Source organism: Synchiropus splendidus, chromosome 3 (genome assembly GCF_027744825.2).
Source record: "Synchiropus splendidus isolate RoL2022-P1 chromosome 3, RoL_Sspl_1.0, whole genome shotgun sequence".
NCBI classification, from domain to species: domain Eukaryota; kingdom Metazoa; phylum Chordata; class Actinopteri; order Syngnathiformes; family Callionymidae; genus Synchiropus; species Synchiropus splendidus.
Genome location: NC_071336.1, coordinates 22,420,133 through 22,442,283, shown reverse-complemented (window position 1 = coordinate 22,442,283; position 22,151 = coordinate 22,420,133). Strand labels below are relative to the sequence as shown.

Here is a 22,151-nt window from a genome sequence, read left to right as displayed (position 1 = left end):
TGTGCAACAATTGGGCAATGCATCAGTACACAAAGGTATAATCGGCAGAGAAATGACAATGTACACAAGACACATTAACAAATCACTTATGCATGATACAATCTCAGCAAAATGAAGAATGCTAATTGTCAGAATAGGATATTGACAGATTTCTAAGACTTAATTCGAGTTCAAATTTTAAAAAAATCAGCGCAATAACAGTTTTTTTTTTTTTTTTGTCAATGTCTGAATGTTTGGGTGGGGTTTAGATTTATAAAAGAGGAGCTAAGATAAGGACTTGTTTTGGAGCTATAATTGTGTGAATTACTCCAATGTGGCATGAAATGTAAAACTAAGAGGGGCAACTCCATAAAAACGTAACTATTTTGACAGCACCGTTTCTGACGTCACGCGTCCGACGACATGGGTCAGATGGATTGCGCATGCGTACCCTAGTCACAAGCGCTAAGTCTAAACTGATGAGCTGTCTGTACACGTACGCACGAGAAACTTAGCTTTAACTGTTTCATTGCTAACACGATACAGCCCGTGTCTGAGATGGATGTGTTTCCCCAGCGCGGTTTCCAATCGACCCTGCTTGTTTAAGACGCCTTCTCAAGTGTCAGTCAACTCCGAGGGGCGGAGTCAAACGTAAGCCCGAAGTGTTGAGGTTCAACTGAAGAATCAATCCCCGAAATAGTCCAGCTGAAGCCAGGATCACTTTGAGGGCAAAGCTCGAGTCAGGTGAGCACGGGATCCTTCTCCTTTCCGTCAAATCCGCCTGTCGCCTGTGTGGGTGTCATTTCCATAACACAGACAATGAATGGGGTGAACCGACTCAGTCTGCCACCTGACTCCCAAGTAGATGCGTGTGTGTGCACTGCGTGCGAGCTGCTCAGTTCGGGTGTCGGACTTACAATCACGCCCGCAGTATTTTCATGTCCCGTGTATTTTGTTGATCTATTTTGTTGATCTATTTTGTCGACCATTCATGCACCTGGCTGAAGGCGCGCGTATTGCATCATTTTGTTGAGAATGTGCTTCATTGTGGTCACAAGAAACGAATCTATTGGCTCAACATTATACATTTGCTCCTACGGACCGCCGCCTGCGGTTCTGTTTTCTCCAATACTGATAGTTATATCTCCCCAGTTGTCCGACAATTTGGAGGTCCGTTAAAATTGCACTCATCCATTGGGACTTCCTGTTAGACCGAAAGGACGCATCAAACCTTTTTGTAATTCAGTATCGCGGTTCTGCGCTTTTTTTATTTAAGAGCAAACCATTTTAGCTGCAACTATTACTCGAATTTGGTCTTGTCATTTTGATTATGACCGCATTTGTGGCCGTGTATGAACGAAGGGTTTGAAAAAGATTGGCGAATCAGCTCCCACTACAATGAGATTTAGCTATTTTTGGTCCCATTGCAAAAGGGTCCCTCTCCTCCTGTGGTACAGGCCGTCTATTGCATGGATGGTGATCTCTGCCCTGCCTATTAACAAAGTGTAAGCCCAGGGAGCCTTGTAGCTCAGTGAACCATTTGACTTGAATAAAGGTTTGAATCCAGACAACCGGACTGGTAAAAGTCAGAGAAAATGTTTCATCTTCTATCGATTTCTGTGACTATTACCAGTCCTCTTGCCTTCATTCAAACCTTTACTGAGTGATGACCCAGGTAACTGCGCTCTGTCACCAACATTTAAATTGAGTGGTATTTCTTGACTGATGATGTACCGGTGCAGTGATCTTGTGAGGCCGGGACACATATGGTCAAACAGGTTTGTGGCTGGGATTTTGAATCAAAAGTAAGTGCATTTCAACTCACGAAATCCTTACTTTCCTTTCCTCACGTGGTCCTCTTGATTGTCACAGGGAAAGTAGATGAATGAGTGATGTAGTGAGTGGTGTAACATTTGTAGAAAATAGTTTTGAATTTTTAACCTGGGGGATCCTGCCGTAGTCAGTCAATAACGGGACGAAAAAAACTTAAACAAACAGGTGTAACGTCTGTATGAACGAGGTTCCTCTGTTACCTCAGGGGGCCGCAGTTGTCAGTCAGCATCGTTCTCTCTCTTCACAATGGCGGAGACATCTGGGAAATTTGACTTTGCCATTGACCGTGGGGGCACCTTCACCGATGTCTTTGCCCGGCTGCCTGATGGTCGAGAAAGAGTCCTGAAGCTGCTGTCCAGAGACCCTCAGAATTACAAAGACGCCCCCACTGAGGGCATCCGCAGAGTCCTGGAAGAGGTACTGACCTTAAATGATCATTTGGCTCACTTTTATTTGTTTTTCTTGTATGTGGTTCTATATATATATATCTATATATATATGATGCTAGATGTGCATTTTTGAGGTTACTGAAGTAATAACAGAATATTAAATTCTGTCAGCTTGTACGTTAGTAGAAATAAATCTTTCATCTTGATGTATAGAATATACAGGTCCGTTTTTTTGGTTTTAAAAAAAACAAGATATACATGCTGTTTATAAAAGAATAAAGAAACACTTTCTTTAAACTTAAATATTGTAGTATATTATCTCTTATTCATTTCCTGTTTATTCTGTACACCATTTCAGTACTGTAACATATTTTATATTTATTTAATTTCACCTATAATCCAGTGTCGATGCTTAAATGAAACCCTATTTTGTCGACAGGAAACTGGGAAGGCGTTTCCCCGCGAGCAGGCAATAGACACCTCTCTGATTGGCTGGATCCGAATGGGGACGACGGTTGCGACCAACGCGCTGCTGGAGAGAGAGGGGGAGAGAACGGCACTCCTGGTCACCAAGGGCTTCAAGGACTTGCTGCACATCGGCACCCAGGCCCGGCCCAAACTGTTTGATCTGGTCCGTAAAATCCACTGACTGTGCTCACAAGTTGCAGCAGATCATATGTTGATGTATGAGGGGCTAAATCAGGGTCTGGGTTAGAATTTGCCCCCAGATTATGTCACTAAACCAGTCCTGTCCATGGCGGCAAATGGTTTCCTAAATGTACTCATGCGTCAGTTGCGCCACATGTGACACGCTAGGATGTCATACGTGTTTGTTTATTCTTCTTTCACATATTATTTCGTTTATCCAAGTGCTCTGCGTGTTTGTACGTGTGTTTGCGTACAGGAGGTGGTGATGCCTGAAGTGCTGTACGAAGAGGTCATAGAGGTTGATGAGCGTGTTGTTCTTAAGCAAGAGGGATGCAAGCTGCCAACCAATGGACTCAAGAGGACAGTAACAGGTGGGATTTATGTAAAAGTCACTCTACTTACACGGGGAAAACCACAAACAGAAATGTCACAACCGATGGCAGATGGAATCTTGTGACTAGAGCTTTACCTCATATAGTTTCAACTTACGGTGGATTCATTATGCTTTCAGTGTAAAAGCACATATGATAAGCTTTCAAGAATTCAAAAGTATATACTCTTTAAACAACCACGATGCTGATAGATTTCTACATCTTTTTTTTATGTTTTGGGATATATTTCAAATTCACACGCTATTATATCTGGGCATTAATTCAGACGTTTGAATTGTGAACTTCAAATCTCTTTTTTCTTTCTAGTCTTTATTTTTTATAATTTATTTTGTGCTTTAATGTATATGTGTATGTCTTTTTCAGATATTATATTTGACGGTTGTGTGTGTACACACTGATCATATACTATGTTTATCACCGTGTTGTCTGTAGGAAGCACAGGGGATGAGCTTGAAGTGTGGAAGGAACTGGACCTGGCCTCTGTGGAGAAAGACCTCACAGGGGTTTTGTCTCGTGGAATCAGCAGCCTGGCAGTCCTGCTGCTTCACTCGTACACGTTAGTGTCAGCCTTCCAAGAGAACACAATAGAACATAGAACACAATTTCACATCTGACGTCATGTCTTTTTCCCTGGCAGATGGTCGGACCATGAAAAAGCTGTTGGTGAACTGGCTCGTCGGCTGGGCTTCACGCAGGTGTCACTGTCCAGCGAGGTCATGCCCATGGTTCGCGCAGTCCCTCGAGGTTACACGGTGTGTGCCGACGCCTACCTCACTCCGAAAATCCGTCAGTATTTGAAAGGATTTACCGCTGGCTTCAAAGGCGGTCTGAAGGTACGGAGAATTAAAACACGGTTCTTTTGTCATGCAATTGAAAAAGTTTATGTTTAAATTAGTTCTAATGTATATGAATTATGTTAAAAGAAAATATTCTTATTAAAGTAAAATTCAAGACGTGAAACAATAGTAAACAATTCATCTAACTAAATAAGATATAAATATTATATTTTGTAATTTACGGAAGCAGCTTTTATCACTGTGTTTTCAAAAGTGATGTATTTCTTTTGAAAAAAAAGTCCAATAAAATGCTGGGTAAAATTTTATTCTGATAAATGTTGTTGTGCAAATATTATACTTCACAGATTCTCAGAAAGCAACCCAAAAATTATTCATTTTGGTATAGTGCCAGTGCAGTTGAAGTGCAGAAACAAGAAGATTATTCAAATAAGTTTGCATTTTTTGGCTGGCTTTTTTCTCTTCAGGATGTGGACGTTCTGTTCATGCAGTCGGATGGCGGGTTGACGCCTATGGAGCAGTTCTGCGGTTCTCGTGCGGTGCTGTCTGGTCCAGCTGGAGGGGTGGTGGGATACGCCATCACGTCTTACAGTCCTACTGAGAGGAAGCCTGTTATTGGCTTCGATATGGGCGGTGAGTGGAATAGTGCTCTGGATTTAAGGGTTACTTCATCATTTCTCTTTCACATTTGCCTAGTTTTTATGCAAGGTATGTTTTGGCCGAAATAAAAACTGGCAACTTCATTTATAAGTGTCCTAAATCTCATGTTTGTCCAGGGACATCCACTGATGTGAGTCGCTACGCTGGTCAGTACGAACACGTTTTTGAGGCAACCACAGCTGGAGTCACGCTGCAGGCCCCACAGCTGGACATCAACACCGTGGCTGCCGGCGGCGGCTCACGGCTCTTCTTCAGGTCCAAATATCATCACATATTTGCAAGTTCTAGCCCAGATTTATCATTTACATGTACAATATTTCACTCGTCTTTATTTATAAGAAATATTTGATTTAGTTTCAGTTCTAAGGTCCGGAAATATGATCACCTAGCACAACTGTACAACCTATTTGTCAAATACTAAAAACTATAATCCCAATAAACCCCATGTTACTCCTACAATGTAAATACATTGTAAAGATTAGACGTAAAGGAGATTAATTTGTTTGTCGATTTAAATATGCAAAGACGGCACCGTGATCACAAGTCTGTTTATTCTGAAGCACGAGTCAAACTCAAGACATCGGGCCCCTCGAGTCACATTGCGTGTCCTTCAAAAGCTTAAAAGACATTTGAATTGAAGTGCACCAAAACTAAATCACTGATAGTGAGATTAGAAATGTCTACAATTTTTGTGGAACATATTCATACAGATGGAAGAATATGAAATAAAAGATGGGAAAGTGGCTGAGCTGCTCATGAGTGGGAATTAAAACCAGTGTTTGGGGTTGCGGTGTCAACTATTCCTGGTGGCTACTGCGCACTTCCAGCATCACACCGCTGCATTGACTCCATGAGACGTAATGAGAAGAGGGGTGCATAATTCCCTCAGTTTTCCCAATCCTCCCCCCTGTTCCTCATTAATGTTCATATCTGGATTGTGAGGTCCCTTTGTGCTGATCTTGTTTCGTTTTGGTTTTACAGGTCAGGGATGTTTGTGGTGGGGCCTGAGTCTGCAGGTGCACATCCTGGTCCGGCCTGCTACAGAAAAGGTCACAAAAATCTTACTCATTGTCAATGTAAAACATCTACATATACATATTATAAATATAGGATTTCCACAAAAGAATACATCTGGATTTCATCTCAACAGATGAAGAAATCAGCAACAAATGACCTGAGATTCTCTCCTGGCATAGCTGGGATCATTTGCAACTGTGAATTAATTTGACTTATTATAGTTTATTTAAATTTTACAGGTGTTTGTGTTCATATAACGAGTTTTGCCCAACCTTTCAGATAAACAAAAAGTTGTTTGTCCTGCGCTGGACTGAGATAAGGATGGTACTACAGTACAGACAACGTTGATTAACATACTAGCTTTGTGTTTAAACGTGTGACTGACTCTATGTGAATAGTAAATACATGATATGTTGGTTATACTGTTATAAAATGATATCTACAATTATATATGACCTTTTACATTGTGATGGAAAAATGTTTAAAGAACTACTGCTTTATTTCCCTCAAATACTTATAATAAAATAAAAGAATATATAAATAAATATATAAACCACAATAAAACTGTAAAAAGGGATTTTATTTCAATTTCTGTCATACTTCACTGGGACTTATCGGATGCAAACACTTCATTTCAAGTTGAATTAAAGTATTACTCTGTAGCAGCAGTTGATTTAAGAGCTCATCTTTACTGCGAATAACTTAAGTCTCACCATTCATGTATGTGTTCGTGTTTGAATCTAATCCGAACAGTTGTCACCTCCTGTAGCTGACACACCCTCATTTATTAAAGTGTGTCCACCAGTCTTCAGCACTTGTCAAAGACTGAGATACGTTTTTAAGGATTCTGAAGCATGTTTTGCGACTCCTTGGGTGCAGCTCTATGCGGCCTGTCAGTCGATATCTTGTGTGATGTTGCAGTAACTATTGTCTCACTGCTCTCTCAGCTGGATCTGCTCTAAGTTATCTGTATTGTTTTTGTTCACGGTGCGAAGCTCAGTGGGTTTTCACAGTGCACAACACAAGCACTGTTTTTGTTCTTTTTCCACCTGGCACATTTGAAATCACGTGTGAGCAACCCTTGTTTTTTTCTGTGCAGTGAATTATCACATTTTAGTGTGTGCAGACTTTTAATTCCTGTGAGCAAACAGAAGTGTCATTTCTCTGTGTGGTTTCCCACAGGCGGTCCTCTGACTGTGACGGATGCCAACCTGGCTTTGGGTCGCCTTCTTCCTTCATTCTTCCCAAAGATCTTTGGGCCTGGGGAGAACGAACCTCTGTCACTGGAGGAGACCATGAAGCACTTCCACCAACTGACCGAGGAGATCAACCTCTTCTTGTCCTCTAACCAAACACAGGTGCTTAACGCACACATTTGTAGTTTCAATATTATCAGTGCACAAAATTCTGGGTTGTCCCAGTTTATGCTGCAGTCATTCCGTCCCCATAGAGAAGGATGTTTTTAGGCTTCCTAGAGCTCAACAATGAAAATACCGCTATTCGTATTAATATGACTGTTTTGCTCACTTGTAGATGGATACCCAGCACTCAAACAACAGGTTGCAAGGCCGCCCCTCAAAGATGAGTGTGGAAGATGTCGCCATGGGGTTCATCCGTGTGGCGAATGAGGCGATGTGTCGGCCAATCAGAGCGCTGACACAGGTGATTTCTGTATTTTCTTCTTAAGCTGTCATCGCAGCAGTTCAGTTACGGACCATGTCAGAAATATACAGTGGTACCTCGGTTTTCGAACGTCCCAGACTTCGAACAAATCGGAGTTCGAACAAAAATTTCTAGATTTTTTTTGCTTCGAATTTCAAACTAAAATCCAGAACTCAAACGCCCCCCGAAAAAGCCAGAAAAAACATAACATGCGCGGACCGATCAGCTGACCCACGACGCGCTTTGTTATTGTGTATAACGCAGCCTCTGTATGCAAACATGTCCCATTAGTTACATTTACTTACTGTTTTTTCTTCATACTGAGGTGTAAAACCTTTCTTGTCTCCTCACTGGACCGTGGTCAAGTGTCACAGGGGAGGTGCTCACACTCGACACCTCCGAGGCTGGAGCGCGCACTCCAGGGTTTCATGTCCTGTTGTCAGCTGGAGCTGGGACAGGGATGAGGCGAGTCTGGGACAGAGCGTTACTTGGTTTATGACTTTGTCACAGCCAAACTGCACAGAAGCGCACATTCAGAGCTGGACACGCACCGGGCACCTCTTCACTTCTGGAGAGACGTCACTCACTCGGCAACCCCTCCCACATGCAGCGGCCACACACATAGACGAACAGCGCACCTGCAGCAGACACTCTACATTCACCCCTACAAAAGCCTATTTTGAGGCTTGGAACGCATTATTTCTTTTTCCATTCATTGTAATGGGAAAAATCGATTCTGATTTCGAACAAATTGCTTCTCGAACGGCCGCCTGGAACGGATTGTGTTCGAGAACCGAGGTACCACTGTACTTGTACCTATCCTGCATCCTACAACTTCACTTCTCAGTTAACTAGAGGCTGCTTTAAGCCTTGTAAGTCACTCATTCATATTATTTGCAGGCTAAAGGTCACGACACGTCTCAGCATGTGTTGGCCTGTTTCGGAGGTGCTGGTGGGCAGCATGCCTGTGCTATTGCCCGAGCCCTGGGCATGAAGAGCGTCTTCATACACAAGTAGGAATTTATTGGATCAACACCACGCAAAAGCTGAAGAGGCTTGATCTGTCTTCCAGGTACAGCGGTGTGTTGTCAGCGTACGGCATGGCTCTGGCAGATGTCGTGGAGGAGGTGCAGGAGCCGTGCTCACTGCAATATGAGTCGCGCTGTTTCAGCGAACTGGACCGCAGAATTGAGCAGCTCTCCAAGCGCTGCCTTGACACTCTTTGTGCACGTGGATTCACCAGGTCGGCCACCTGCTGACGTTACTGTGTGTGCTCTGTGTTGCCCATCAAACTTAATATCCAAGTAAAATGAGTAGACAGATAAACCTCATTTGAAATTGATCAATTAAGGATAGTGGAAATTGCCTCTTCTCTTAGGTGAAAAATGTGGTCTGTAAACGGTTATTTGAAGCCTATTATTTAACATAAATATATGAGAGATATTTCTTCTGTCAATGGAGGTGAGTTACTGAAATAGAGCAATCGTCCTATAGGAAGTCAGTTGGCTGCAGCTAACTGGACAAGATGACTTGTTCTCCATTTTTTCTAAATTTGAATATTGTTTTTTTTGTTTTTTTTATGAATGTGAATATGTGTAAACAAGGTCTAAAATTGTTTTTGGACGAAACCATTTGTAGTGAAAGCCCCTTGTGGTTTATAGCTCAGCTTCTTAGGATCAACTAACTAAGTACAAACTCCTTGTCTTTCCTAGTGAGCAGATAGAGACTGAGGTTTTCCTCCACTTACGTTATCAAGGAACAGACTGCGCCCTGATGGTCACAGCTGCTGGTCACCCAAGTAACAACCACAGCTGTCAAGCAGGTGACTTCCGCCTGGCCTTCACTAAAAGGTCAGTACTTGGTGACCAGTATTAACCGGCTGGCTTTACTGTCTAATATTACATAGTAAGCTGTAATACTTGATAAAAGATGAGATGAAAACACTTTCTCTTCCAGGTATATGAAGGAGTTTGGCTTCACTATCTCCGAGAGACCCATCATGGTCGATGATATCAGGGTCCGAGGTTGTGGCAAATCTGGTATCAAATCAGTGTATGAATCAAAAAAGAATGCTGGAGATACTAAACCCGTCTTGGTATGTTGATAGTCTTTTAAAATACTAACCCAATCACTTATATTCTACTGTTGGAATATCATCTGCTTTTCTTCTGCAGAAGACTAAATGCTACTTTGAGGATAGATATCTGGATACTGCTGTGTATCTGTGGGAGGAGCTTAGCAGCGGCCAAACCATCTGTGGTCCTGCAATCATCATTGACAAAAACAGGTGGGGTTCAAATCTTCAATCATTTCTCCACTTCACGTACTCTATCTATCTCTCCATCCATCCATCCATCCACAGTATCTATCATTTCATGGCTATTGCTTTTTTTCTATTTCCTTGTGGCTAATGATTCTATTTCTGTGTGAACTCTTGGTCACCTATGTGAGTCAGAAAGTTCTTCCCATTGCCCCAGTTCAATGTTATTTGTGAGAATATTGTTATCCTCCTAGCACCATCCTAGTGGAGCCATGCTGTGAGGCCTGTCTGACAGAGGGGGGCGATGTTCACATAACTGTGGGCTCTGACCCTCACTGTGCCCTGGGCACTGAGCTCAACACGATTCAGCTCTCCATCTTCTCCCATCGGTTCATGAGTATTGCAGGTTAGAGAACGTGCAGCGCGATGAAGTGTCACGTATATAACATGATCTCATTTAGTTATCTATGTTTCACCTACTACAGAGCAGATGGGCCGAGTCCTCCAGAGAACATCCATATCCACCAATATCAAGGAGCGCCTGGACTTCTCTTGCGCCGTTTTTGGACCAGATGGCGGGCTGGTGTCAAACGCGCCACACATCCCAGTCCACTTGGGAGCCATGCAGGAAACTGTCCAGTTCCAGGTGAGAAGGATATGGCTTACAAGAGGTGAAATAAAATCTCCAACTATCACATCTCTTTCTGTCCACAGATCAAATCCCTGGGGGACAGTCTAAAAGAAGGAGACGTGCTTCTCAGTAACCACCCGTGTGCTGGGGGCAGCCACCTCCCGGACCTCACTGTCATCACACCTGTGCGTTTACTGAACTCTGTCTTGCTGCTTCGTTTTTTAAAAAAACGGCTGCATGATGATTATCGTCCGTCCTACAGGTGTTCAGAAAAGATGTGAAAGGGCCTGTGTTCTTCGTGGCCAGCAGAGGGCACCATGCTGACATTGGGGGGATCACCCCAGGATCAATGCCCCCCCACTCCACCTCTCTTCAGCAGGAGGGGGCTGTTTTCATTTCCTTCAAACTCGTCACTGGTGGAGTCTTCCAAGAAGAAGGTGACAAGGCAACTTGGTTTTGTATTTTCAAAAAACATCTCTACACTGCAGGGTGCTGGGCTGTGTGAGAGGCAGGGAGCAGACAGCCGTTCACTATTTTCGTTTTGAACTATGGGAAGAAACTGTGCTTGTACATTAAAAAACACGCTAACTTCACACGGAACAGACCCCGAATTACCTGGAATCAAACCTGAGTCCTTTATGCTCTTATGGCTGCAGCACAACCCAATTCAAGCATGTGCTCCCAAAAAATGCTTCTTGGCGCAACCTGGAAGCAAGATCAAGAATTGAGTCTGTAGTTACCAATGTTGAAGCAATTGGATGTTTCATTTGTTAAAGTCTATCGGTGGCAATCATTTTAGAAATATGTGTTGTATTAGGGTCACAATTTGTTGGGTATAAAAAAGGGAGTTATAATGTGAGGTGTGTATACGACACAGTCATTCTTTGTTAAGTTTTGATACTTAACACAGATGAAGAACACTATAATTCACTCCAAAGTGAATAAGGAAAGTGTCAGATTCCCGTGTTCTCTGTCTGTTCAGACGTAGACAGTAAGTGTGGATAAAGTTTGACAGTTTGCCTTGCCTCCTTCTCTGCCTTCACCCTGTCCTTCTATCAGCTGTAACTGAAGCTCTGATGGCCCCAGCCAAGTCCCCCGGCTCCTCTGGGACTCGTAATCTCCATGACAACTTGTCGGACTTGCGTGCTCAGGTGGCAGCCAATCAGAGAGGCAGCCAACTGGTGGGGGAGTTGATCGACAGCTATGGGTTGGCTGTGGTTCAGGCCTACATGGGTTACATTCAGGTAAATCTGATTTTTTTTTTAAAAAAGCTTTTTTTAAGTGACTACTTGAGTTGGACTCTGTGAACTGTATCAGAGTAATGCGGAGCTGGCGGTCAGAGACATGCTGAGAGACTTTGCCGGTCGTCAACGGCAACAGAGGGGCTGTTTGGAGGTGGATTCAGAGGATTTCATGGACGACGGGACACCGATCAGACTTCAGGTGCAGATCAACGAGAAGGAGGTGAGTGGTGAAATGCTTGGTTTCAAAGTGCAAGACAAAACACTGTTCGCTTTCTCATCTGAGCTCAATCTCAGGGCAGCGCAGTGTTCGACTTCTCAGGGACTGGACCTGAGGTTTGGGGCAACTGCAATGCCCCGAGAGCCATCACTCTGTCTGCTCTCATCTACTGCCTGCGCTGCATGGTGGGCCAGGACATCCCGCTCAATCAGGTGTCAGTCTTGATCAGTGATGATGTGGTGTTCTTTTCCATGAATCATCCACCGTGTCGGACATATACAAGTGAGCTGTGCGATGTAAATGTTTGGTCTGCATCTGCAGGGCTGCCTCGCTCCAATCCAAGTCATCATCCCTGCTGGTTCAATCCTGCAGCCGTCCCAGAATGCAGCTGTGGTGGGAGGAAATGTTCTCACATCACAGCGGGTTGTTGATGTCATATTTAGGGCCTTCCAGGTCTGCGCCGCCTCACAGGTGAGAAGTCAAATGAAAGTGATACTCAACATAGGGCCGGGGCCTGTGGTTGGGCCGCGATCGCCCCCTAGAGGGCCGCTAAAGGTTTTTTTTTTGTTTTACACTTCTGGGCTGTGAGGGCCACGAGACGCTCAGTTTCAATGCATTAGCCACATATGATGGCAGTAGTGTGTCACTGAATTCACATGACAGCTGCAAATCTACTACTACTATGAAGAAGTTCTTGAAAAGAAAAAATGGTAAAGAAAGTGATGGCGCCCCCAACAGGAAAAGCACTTTTGAAAATGAATCAGAACATTTTATGGCGATACTTGTACACTTTACTTATATCTTCTTTGGATTCTAAAATATATATATATATATATATTTTATATATATATATATATATATATATATATATATATATATATATATATATATATATATATATATATACATTATTTTTATTTTATGATGTTTAGAAATGGTTTTATTATGTTTTTTTATTCACTTTTTCCAATTTTCTCAACAGTTTGCATCAAGTGTATTTTTAAATTTTTTTTATTTAATAAATTTAATGAGTATGACATGCACCTGGTTCTGCTGCACTTTTCGATGGCAAATAAATATCTTTGTGATGACCACATGGTTTCATATCATTTCATCACAAGGTTTTGGTTTGTTTATGTGTAATTGTGTATTAAACATGGTTGTTGATCACAAATGAAATGAAGAGTAATGAATCAGTTCTATTGAATGAGCCCCAGGCCCATTTGTTCTGGGAAAGATGGGCCCCGAGATCAGAAAGGTTCAGAACCCCTGATCTAGACTTTACACAAACCTCACATTCTGTGATTCTGTGATTCAGGGCTGCATGAACAACGTTTCCTTCGGGAGTGAGAAAGTCGGTTACTATGAGACAGTCGCTGGTGGCGCTGGGGCCGGACCCACTTGGGCCGGCAGGAGTGGAGTTCACAGTCACATGACCAACACTCGCATCACTGACCCGGAGATTCTTGAGAAAAGGTGGGTTCTACCGTTGAAACTAGTGCTGAAGGCGATGATGATGATGTGTGTGGCTGTTCGCAGATATCCAGTTGTGCTGGAGCAGTTCTCTCTGCGCCCCGGTTCAGGAGGTCCAGGGAAACACTGTGGCGGTGATGGTGTGATTAGAAAACTCTTGTTCAGAGACACGGTGGTCCTGTCTGTTCTGACTGAGAGGAGATCCACTCGCCCATATGGCCTCCAAGGTACTTCTGGATATGACTTTTATTAATGGATGTAATTGGTGTGACGGTTTCTGCGTCCTCTGGTGGTCAGGAGGCGAGGACGGTTCGTCCGGGCTGAACCTGCTGCACAAAGCTGATGGTAGAGTTCTGAACCTGGGTGCCAAGACCAGCGTCAGCCTGCAGCCCGGGGTGAGACCACACTCTTTAATACAGCAACAATTGTCATCAAATTTACACTGTGTCCTTTTTTTTCTGCCTGACAGGATATGTTCTGCCTCTACACACCTGGGGGAGGCGGCTTTGGAAAGGAAGACGCCAACAAAGCCCCTCAGACCAAACGCAAGCGGCCGAACGAGACGTACCTGGAGAGGGGCAGTGTCTTTGACTACCGAATGGCTCAGGAAGGAGTTTAACAGGAAAGTTATGAGACTATTTGCGTAGGAAGAGAAGCTTCTGTTTGTAAATCTACTTCCTGCAGGTCCTCCGTTGAAGCGAAATCTTGAGTATTTCAGGATTCAACGTTTGTAAAAATGAATCAGAGCATGCTTTTGCATTCTCATCCATCAGGCGACCACTAAAAATAAACACAATCTTAAATAATTGTTTGATTTAACCAGCATATGCTGGCGTATAAAGCGGCTATAAAACGTTAAACTTCAGATGTTTATTATACTGAACTGATGCCAAATGAATGGATTGCGTGTTGCAAGTGTTCACGTAGGAAGTATTGGTTGGTGTGCGTGTGTGGACAGTAGGGGGCGTTCCGATCTTACGCGTTTGAGTAGATGTGGCGCAAGAGACGGACTTGTTCGTCGTCGTGACAGGTTTTTTTCTGAAATAAGTGCTGTCTTAATGTTGCAACATTATTCTTACGAGTAGATAATACTAAAGACTTAGACTAAATGCCTCCAAACCTCCGCAATTATTTAACGCATCTTAACCCAACAGCAGCTGTGAAGGATTGAAGCGCAGCTGTGGGTCATTCACTCTACTGAACCCTTTAGTGTAAGTAAAGTGGGTAGAATTACTACTTAAGATTTCAAATCTTGAGATCTGATGAAGAATAATTTAAATTTATTCAAATTTGTTTCTCTCTTAACGTTTTTTCCGTAGAAAAGAGACTTTGTATTTGTAGTGATAGACCATGTCTTTGTGGAATTAAACTCTTGAGCACACAGAAGAAACACTTAACAGCACTTGGTTTGACCATCGGGGAACATCTTCTGACAATAGCGGCATGAATTTGTATCCACGTGAAATAATTCAGCTGTCCTGTAAACTTAGAAACGTAGACATATGACATATGAGCCGTGCGTTATAATGCACGATGTTTCTCAACAACCTTACCTTTCTGCTGCGTATTACCATTGTGCCCTTAACTTGCCTTTAACCACCGTATGCCTTCTTCGGCTCATCTTCATGGTATGACAGTTGATGAAAGAATATTTTTCCACCAAATATTTTGTATTAAATGTCAACATCATGAAATGTTACAAGAAATGTTGATAAACTGTGAAATTACATTGAAACCACTTGTCTGAACTTTATTTAAAATAAATAATGTTTAGCAGGAATGGCAGTTCCTGGAAGGCAGAAAATGTTGAATTATTTTCACATCTTTTAGAAGAATTATAAACTTTGGATTGGCAATACCAGCTAGGGCTGCCATCTCTCATTGTCTCCTCATATTTTTTATGTAGAGAATATGTTACCGCAGCCAGGTTGGTTTAGTTTGGAGGCCTCATCTAATGCATATCCTCACTGCTTTGGGCAGGTGATGTGGTGCTGTTGGCTCCCTCAGAGACCTGGTTCACTGTGACGAACTGATGATCAAGTGTGCGACCGTGGTTGTCAGTGAAAAGTTGGACTATCATGGGGTCTTATTCACGAGTGAAGGGGGAGCATCTCCTCTGATGATGACAGTCAGAAAGCACAGCTCTTGTAACACCAGATCTACAGTCCTCACTGATGATCAAGAGCTTTGGTGACTATGGAAACAAGCTAGTGAGTAGTTTGTGCTGTGGCCGAACCAATATGTACTGGTTTTATTTTGTCATAAATGGTTAAAAATGTTTCAAACCTTAGGCTCGGGGACCAAATGCGGCCAGTCAATTAATGTGGCCGCAAATGCAAAGCCGTAAATGCAAATACAGTAGTTTTCTCAAAATCATTGCTAAATAAACCAACAACAAGATCACTTCCAATGCAGGGCAAGGTCGCGAACCATGAACTATGTTTAAGTGTTCGCCAGGAATAAGATAGCAGGCAATTTTAATGTTAACAGTTAATCTGGAAACTGTCTAAAACTGTTAAATGGATGGAGAGAGAAGCGATGAAAGATGGGACAGCAGAAACCAGAATAAAGTTTCTTGTGTTATGAGGTCAAACCAGCATACGAGGCATTATGCCAATAACGCATTTAAAATAGCAAATTCTCTCAACGACAGAGGTTAGTAAATAAAATTCTAAGTTGTCCACTACTGAACTTAAAATGTTTGGTCCCTTGTGTGACTGAGTTTGGCACCTCCCTTGGAACAGAATTGTCTGTATACAAATGTATGTGGTTGAATGCAGCCATCATGTAAATTCATGAGTGTGTTGACACCGAAGGGCTGTTTATGTTGTGAAGGTGGGGGGGGGGGATGCATAAATTGTCCCCTCCTCCATTTTGGTGAGGAATGATGGGAGGAAGGAAGGTGAGGTAGAGCAGGCATGCGAGGGCTGCTGATAAAGAGATAGGGAGCAGCAGGAGGGTGACGGCCAGAGGATCGTTGACATTAATCTGTGTGTGTGTGCGGTAACCTGCGCGGGCCATGGTTTGTGATCAAAGATTGTTTGCCGTTTATCGCTCACCATCTCAGCTTGGACCCCTGGTGCTGCCGATGTGGGTTACCTTGGGAAAGAAAGTTACATTTTATAAACCTGCAATGTTAGTCATTCCTCTCACTGCTGTCGTGCTGCTATCTTTTAGTTTGTTTCCTCTTTGGTTGCTTGTGTGTTGTGTGGTCCGTTACTATCAAACGACAAAGGGAAAAACAGTCTGCCAGCACTTAAGAAATTTAGGGATTGATATCATGTGACTATGCTGACTGAGTGATATGAAAGGATACATGGTGCATTGTTTGTTAGCTTTGCCAAGGATGTGAAGTGTCTGTTTGAAAATAACAAAATAACTCGCAAATGTGAACACATTGGCGTTCAATGCTTTTACCCAAGAGTTTATCTTTTCTTCAGTGAGCCAACACAGTTCTTGAATCCCCAAAGTTATTCTAATGATTGTATTGTAAAGTAATTGAGTTCTGTTTTTCTACAGTCATGTGAAATACGTATGCAACAAACTACCTATGGATATGATTCTTCTGCCAGCATTATTTTTTACTCCTTTCCTAAATGCAGCAGCCATCATTCAACACTCAAGATACGTCCTTACTTTTAAATGTCAAGCTGCTTTAATCTGGAACTGTTTTTGCAGTTGGCACTCTAGTGTAATTAATCCATTTTATTGTTTTATTGTTTATCGTGTTTCAATACTGGACACCAGAATGGTCAAATTTATTTTGAATTTAAACTAAATATAAAGTTTGTCCATCAGCACAATCTCCTTCAGTCACATCTCATCACATGGCTTAAATGTTAAATCTGTTAGAGATCTATCAACTTACTTTTGTCTTTAATTAATGAATCTCTTTAAGTTCCAGCCCTAATTCATCTATGTTAATGAACTGCACATTAACCTGAACCATGTAGCCAGTCTGAACTCTGTTCTGCTAAGCTCCATCCCTGTGTTGGAGATGGTTGTTCACGTGAGCTTTGAAGTACTCAGGAACACAGCGGTCAAAATAAACTATTTATTTACATCCCCTGTTCAGCAGCGGCAGTTAATTCACACAAATGTACAAAACACAATAAAAGGCTACAAAACATTCACGTGTCGAGCAGAGTAAACATTCATACCGGTTTCCCATTCAAGTATGAAGTTGGATGAGTGCAAATATTCTCCAGTGCAAGACTTTGGTTCCGAAATAACTGAGGTAGATGTTGCAGAACAGAATTGCACCTTGACTAGTGTCTTCACACTGAGGAGGCAGCATCAAGAAGAGCGACCTGATGATAAATGAAGCCAAGAGAGGCACAGAACACACTATTTCTATATCAAAAAGTAAACGTTCTTAAAAAAAAACAGTGCAACGGTTTATTCTGCCAAGTTGGTGGAGGTAGATTTTGTCATTTAAAAACTTGACAGTTGGTTCAGAAATAAGAGTCTGCCAGTATTGCGGGTAGCGATTCAGTAAAGACTCTTTCTGAAATGGGTACTGGCTGGTTGAGGAGGATGTGAGTTCTGATTGGGTGGCATCAAAACATCAAACACACTTTTATTGGGCGGCACTGACTGCAACATGTTGTCAAGGTCCATGACGCGGGGAGGGGCTTGGACTGGAACCCGTCCACTGGGCAGGATGGGCCAGTAGGCCCGACTCAAAAAGTGACCAGGACTGACTGGAGAGGATCTGTAACCGTACATAGGAAGTCCTCCATGAAGCGGCATCAGCGCTCCACTGTTGAACCTCATGCTCGGGGGAGCGACAGCGTTCGGGGGAGCGTATTTGGCGTAAGAGGTGGGTAGCTCCCAGGGGGGCGCCACAGTTTCCCTTCGAGCAGATTTGTGGACCGGTTGTCTGAAGTCGTAGCCTCCGGGCCCGGTTTCTGATGAGACCCGTTTTCCGGACAGCGATGTAGCTTTCCATTCCTCATCAGAAGAAGACGAGGGGGTGGAGGCCGGACTGGCGGAGCTCGCAGAGGCGCTTCGAGCAGACGAGGCGTATAGAGGACGTGGGGGCGACACACGCTCCACCTCGCCCCAACAATCTCTGATATCCACATCTCCAGAGGCACTGGAAGGCCGGAAACTGTGCAGCAACGAGTCAATAGCAAAAGAAGAGTCCAGTTTTGGTCGGAAAAGGTCCTCCTGCTGTGGGGAGAGGTCTCTAGAACTCAGAGGGGGGAGGGACGACACCGGGTCGGGAGATGGCTCCGATTCTGGTTTGTGTCCCTGCAGGATGTAAGGAGCAAGATCCTGGGCGAAGATGGTCTCATCCTGCCGTGAGACGGCCGTGTTTTGCCTCTTGAGGAGCTCCAGAGGAACCCGATTCAGCTCCACTGCCCAGAAGTTGCCTTTGCCCTGAGGCTTCCCAGGGTCCTTCAACACCTGCAGGTGGAGGAGGAGTCAGTGAATACGTGGCAAGAAAACCTTGTCGAACAGGAATATTGTTCACATTAACTTGACAAAAGCTTAAAACGAGTTTGAAGTTTCAATTTCAGTATCTGATACTCTTATCTCAACAAACATGGGATTAGTCTAAAACACGTTTCATCCAGGTCACCCAAGTCCTCAGAACCATTCGCAATTTTTGGTGGGTATTGACAGCCAAGGCCTGACATGACGGCGGAGACCATGGACAGCCTGATAGATGACACTCTCTAATGATCATGAGTTTTCAGGTACTAGCTGTGGCTTCCAGGGGTTAAAAATGCAAGAAGGAACGTAAAAGACCCCTTCTGACAATCAAGGTCTGCAGAAGAACCTTTGAACCGAAGCACACCACTGTCACCGCAGCCAACTTCTAAGTATGAAAATAGATCCTTAACAAAATAGACAAATGAAACACAGGGCCAGTTCCACCAAGTTGATATCACACCTGATGCATGGATACATCGTGCCTTGTCAAAATGCTGTGGTGGCTATTTTCAAGGGTCGTCTAGTTCCATTAAAATTCAAGCTCCACTGCCTATCAAAGTGTTGATGCTCAAGCCACGCGGCAAGGGAGCCTCCTCCACCTTATCCTGTCCTCCTCCTTGGTCTCACCGCATCCTCTTCATGTCGTCCCTTTACTTCATCTATGAACCTCAACGATCTTTTCGACATCTTCTACCCACTGCATTAATTTTCTAACATTCCTTGATGCGTCCAAACCAGGGGTCTGGCTTCCCTGACGTTTGTTTCCAAACATCTCCATGTGAGCTGTCCAGCTGATCCACTTGTTTCGCACACTAATTTCTAATTTTCAACTCAACCACTTCTAACTTAACGTCTTGTCCCTCTGTCAGAGCTACTCTGAGAGATTTAAATCCTGCGCAGAATTTCAACTAAGAAGGCTGTTCTGACAGCAGAATGAGTAATAAGAAGACGCAAACCTTTACAAAGCAGTCGTAAGAAGAAAGGTTGTGTCGGACAGAATCCCTCCATCCCTTGTAGTTTCCCTTGAAGAACGGGAAGAGTGTGCTGATCTCCTTCAGGATCTGTAACACAGAAGTCTTTAGTTGTCTGGTGCTCTGTGACGCAACACTGGCAATGTAAAGGGAAAGATTCACTCTGTCATGACAGCCATTGCGTGTGTTGTGACCCTTTACTGTATCTCTTATCACCTCACTGATATAGATCAGTGTCTGGTTTCACTGCTTATCACAACAAACTGAGAATGGCGGAGTGGCAGGCACGTGTCAGCGAGCTGCCGCTGCTTTGCGTCATTTGAACTGAGCTGATTTTAGTGAAATCATTCCAACCATGTCCAAATTAACTCTGTTTGTAAATATACTACTTAGGTACCTATTCTACGCCACACATTAAATTCAAAGCTCAAATGAGCAGTTACACTTAAAAGCTGTTTTTTTTTTCTATACTCTGTTTATTTTTGAAAATGTGATATTTTTCTCTAGCGAACTGGATGTGCATCTGAAAGCTTGGACTGCTTTTGAGTTAAGATGAATTTTGAATACATGAAATGTGATGATATCAACTGTACACACTGTTCAGTTCAAGAATGCTTTAATTAATTTGTTTTTTCTACTACCAGAAGGGTCCCCACTGTTATAGATGTTGGCCATGACACCACTTGTGGTTTGTCTTTCTGGTTAGGGTTAAATTAAATTATTATTATTAATATATCAGACTTTTTGTGTCATTTAACAATTTACAAGAAAATTTGTGACTCAAAACCGCGAAGGGTGCACAAAGCGCCAATTGTCAAATGTGTTGTGTGGGCAGAGTCCAGAACCAGGTGCAACTCTTGCAAAAAACAAGATTTTTTTTTTTCACATTTCATATTTGAGTTTTACCAATAGCACTATTTTCTCCACTCCAAGGATGTTCAAAAAATTCAACCCACTTATGAATTCATAATATATTTTGCAGATGCTTAACAGTTGTACTTTTGTTTTTAAATATAAACAAGTTGAAAAGTAAATTTAAGTTTTATAGAAAGTTAATCACAGATTAAAAAGGCTCGCTCATTCACAATATAAGTTGAGATAATATCTGTTTTTGTTCATGAATCATTCAGCAGATATGATATAGAGGATATTAACTAAATTCCTCTGAAACATGTTAACTTAATTTATTAATTCATCTCCATTTTACCACTGAAAGTGAAGCTAGATAGAAGCATTCATTTGAGCTCTGGAACCAGACTCCAGTGACAGAATTTCAGGAGTTTCACATGCATTTTAAAGAGAAAGAAAATACCTCAGATAAAGTGAGCTTCTTCTCGGGAGAGCGCTGGATGACCATCGCTATCATAGCCAGATATGAGTAGGGGGGTTTCGGGTAGCGCTGGTAGTTCTTCTTCTTTCCCACTCCAGAGCCACTCTTTTCCCGGTCATCGCAGCACGGGTCCGGGGCATTAGACCCCTGGTTGTAATGGTTCTCCTGCTGGGTCGGTGGTGAGGGTTTATCCATGAATGAAGGTGCCGAGTTAAGGGGCTGGTACTGGGGAACCATCTGGGCAGAGTGTGGGTTCCAGTGTGGGGCTGCGGAGCTCCTGACCGCTCCGAAGCTCGGCTGAGCAATGAAGTCAAGTTGAGGGTCGTGGTCCAGGTGAGAGAGGGCGGGCGGTGCCAGCAGCTCCGGCCAGTGCTTTGTCATGCTGATCAGCCGCAGTAGGACGCAGGTTCTGGGGTTCGGACGGTGGAGGAAAAAAGAGGGGGAGGGAGGTCAAAGAGTCGGTCCTTAACTTGCGGCAGACTGCTGGCTCCAGGCGGACTCTATTTGAAGAGCAAACAATTCACAGTTTCATGTAAATCCCGCCGCGTCATCAGGGTGAGGATGGCCACTTATCTGAGACCTGCATCAGGGGGAGAAACGGAGAGGTGGTCCCGTAAATAAGCGTCATCATACCATCACCGGCAAATGCGCTTCATTCCGCTCAGGAGCTTGACGCGCAGCAGAGAGGGCGCGAAAGAGACGGCACTGCCTTTATATCCAGTCAGTTGAAACTGAGCTGAGGGGGTTCAGAGGGACCGAAGCTGTGGGCTGGTGTTGGTGGGGGGGGGTCTCGATTGAAGCTACCCACAATAAACAATTTCTGACCAGCAATAAACATTTGCCCTTATAAGTGCGCTTTTTACTCAAAACAGAAGAGGCACAGCGCTGCTGGCGGCCGGTTGGTAATAAGTCATGAAACGTCAATATTCATATTGCTGCTGGTACCATTTAATTACGGTAGTTCCTAATGTTTATAGTAATATTCGCTGCCTGGTACCAACAGGAAACCTGATAACACAGGGAACATTGTCACAAAGGCACAACCTAACTGCAATCTATTAAAATATATACTTAAAAACACTTTAACTGGAAATCAACAATATACTTTCATTAATATATTTGATCTTTTATTACACTATTTCCATGTAATTGGTCTTTTGTGGCATTATATAGTTTATTAACTTTTTAAAAATGTAATTCGACTAAACA

At 43.2% G+C, this 22,151-nt stretch overlaps 2 protein-coding genes across 2 annotated transcripts; one reads left to right on the top strand and one right to left on the bottom strand.

Annotated features, from left to right (window-relative positions):
* The first annotated feature begins 467 nt into the window (after positions 1–467).
* oplah (5-oxoprolinase, ATP-hydrolysing) lies at positions 468–14,923 on the top strand. Its single transcript, XM_053859620.1, has 28 exons — positions 468–723; positions 2,018–2,229; positions 2,641–2,832; positions 3,106–3,220; positions 3,674–3,797; positions 3,879–4,074; positions 4,503–4,668; positions 4,812–4,950; positions 5,677–5,744; positions 6,895–7,070; positions 7,246–7,374; positions 8,275–8,387; positions 8,447–8,617; positions 9,087–9,224; positions 9,331–9,469; positions 9,549–9,661; positions 9,889–10,040; positions 10,120–10,280; positions 10,349–10,450; positions 10,528–10,702; positions 11,325–11,509; positions 11,583–11,729; positions 11,804–11,938; positions 12,048–12,197; positions 13,045–13,202; positions 13,266–13,426; positions 13,497–13,594; positions 13,669–14,923. The coding sequence occupies exons 2-28, from the start codon at positions 2,059–2,061 to the stop codon at positions 13,816–13,818; spliced, it is 3,924 nt and encodes a 1,307-aa protein (XP_053715595.1). The 5' UTR covers positions 468–723; positions 2,018–2,058; the 3' UTR covers positions 13,819–14,923.
* Positions 14,924–15,992: 1,069 nt separating this feature from the next.
* On the bottom strand, positions 15,993–21,350 carry foxh1 (forkhead box H1). Its single transcript, XM_053860094.1, is given in 6 exon segments — positions 15,993–16,207; positions 17,463–17,509; positions 17,642–17,724; positions 17,727–18,611; positions 19,598–19,702; positions 20,925–21,350. Coding segments are annotated over 6 exon segments (1,734 nt in total). The 5' UTR covers positions 21,324–21,350.
* Between the last annotated feature and the right edge of the window lie 801 nt (positions 21,351–22,151).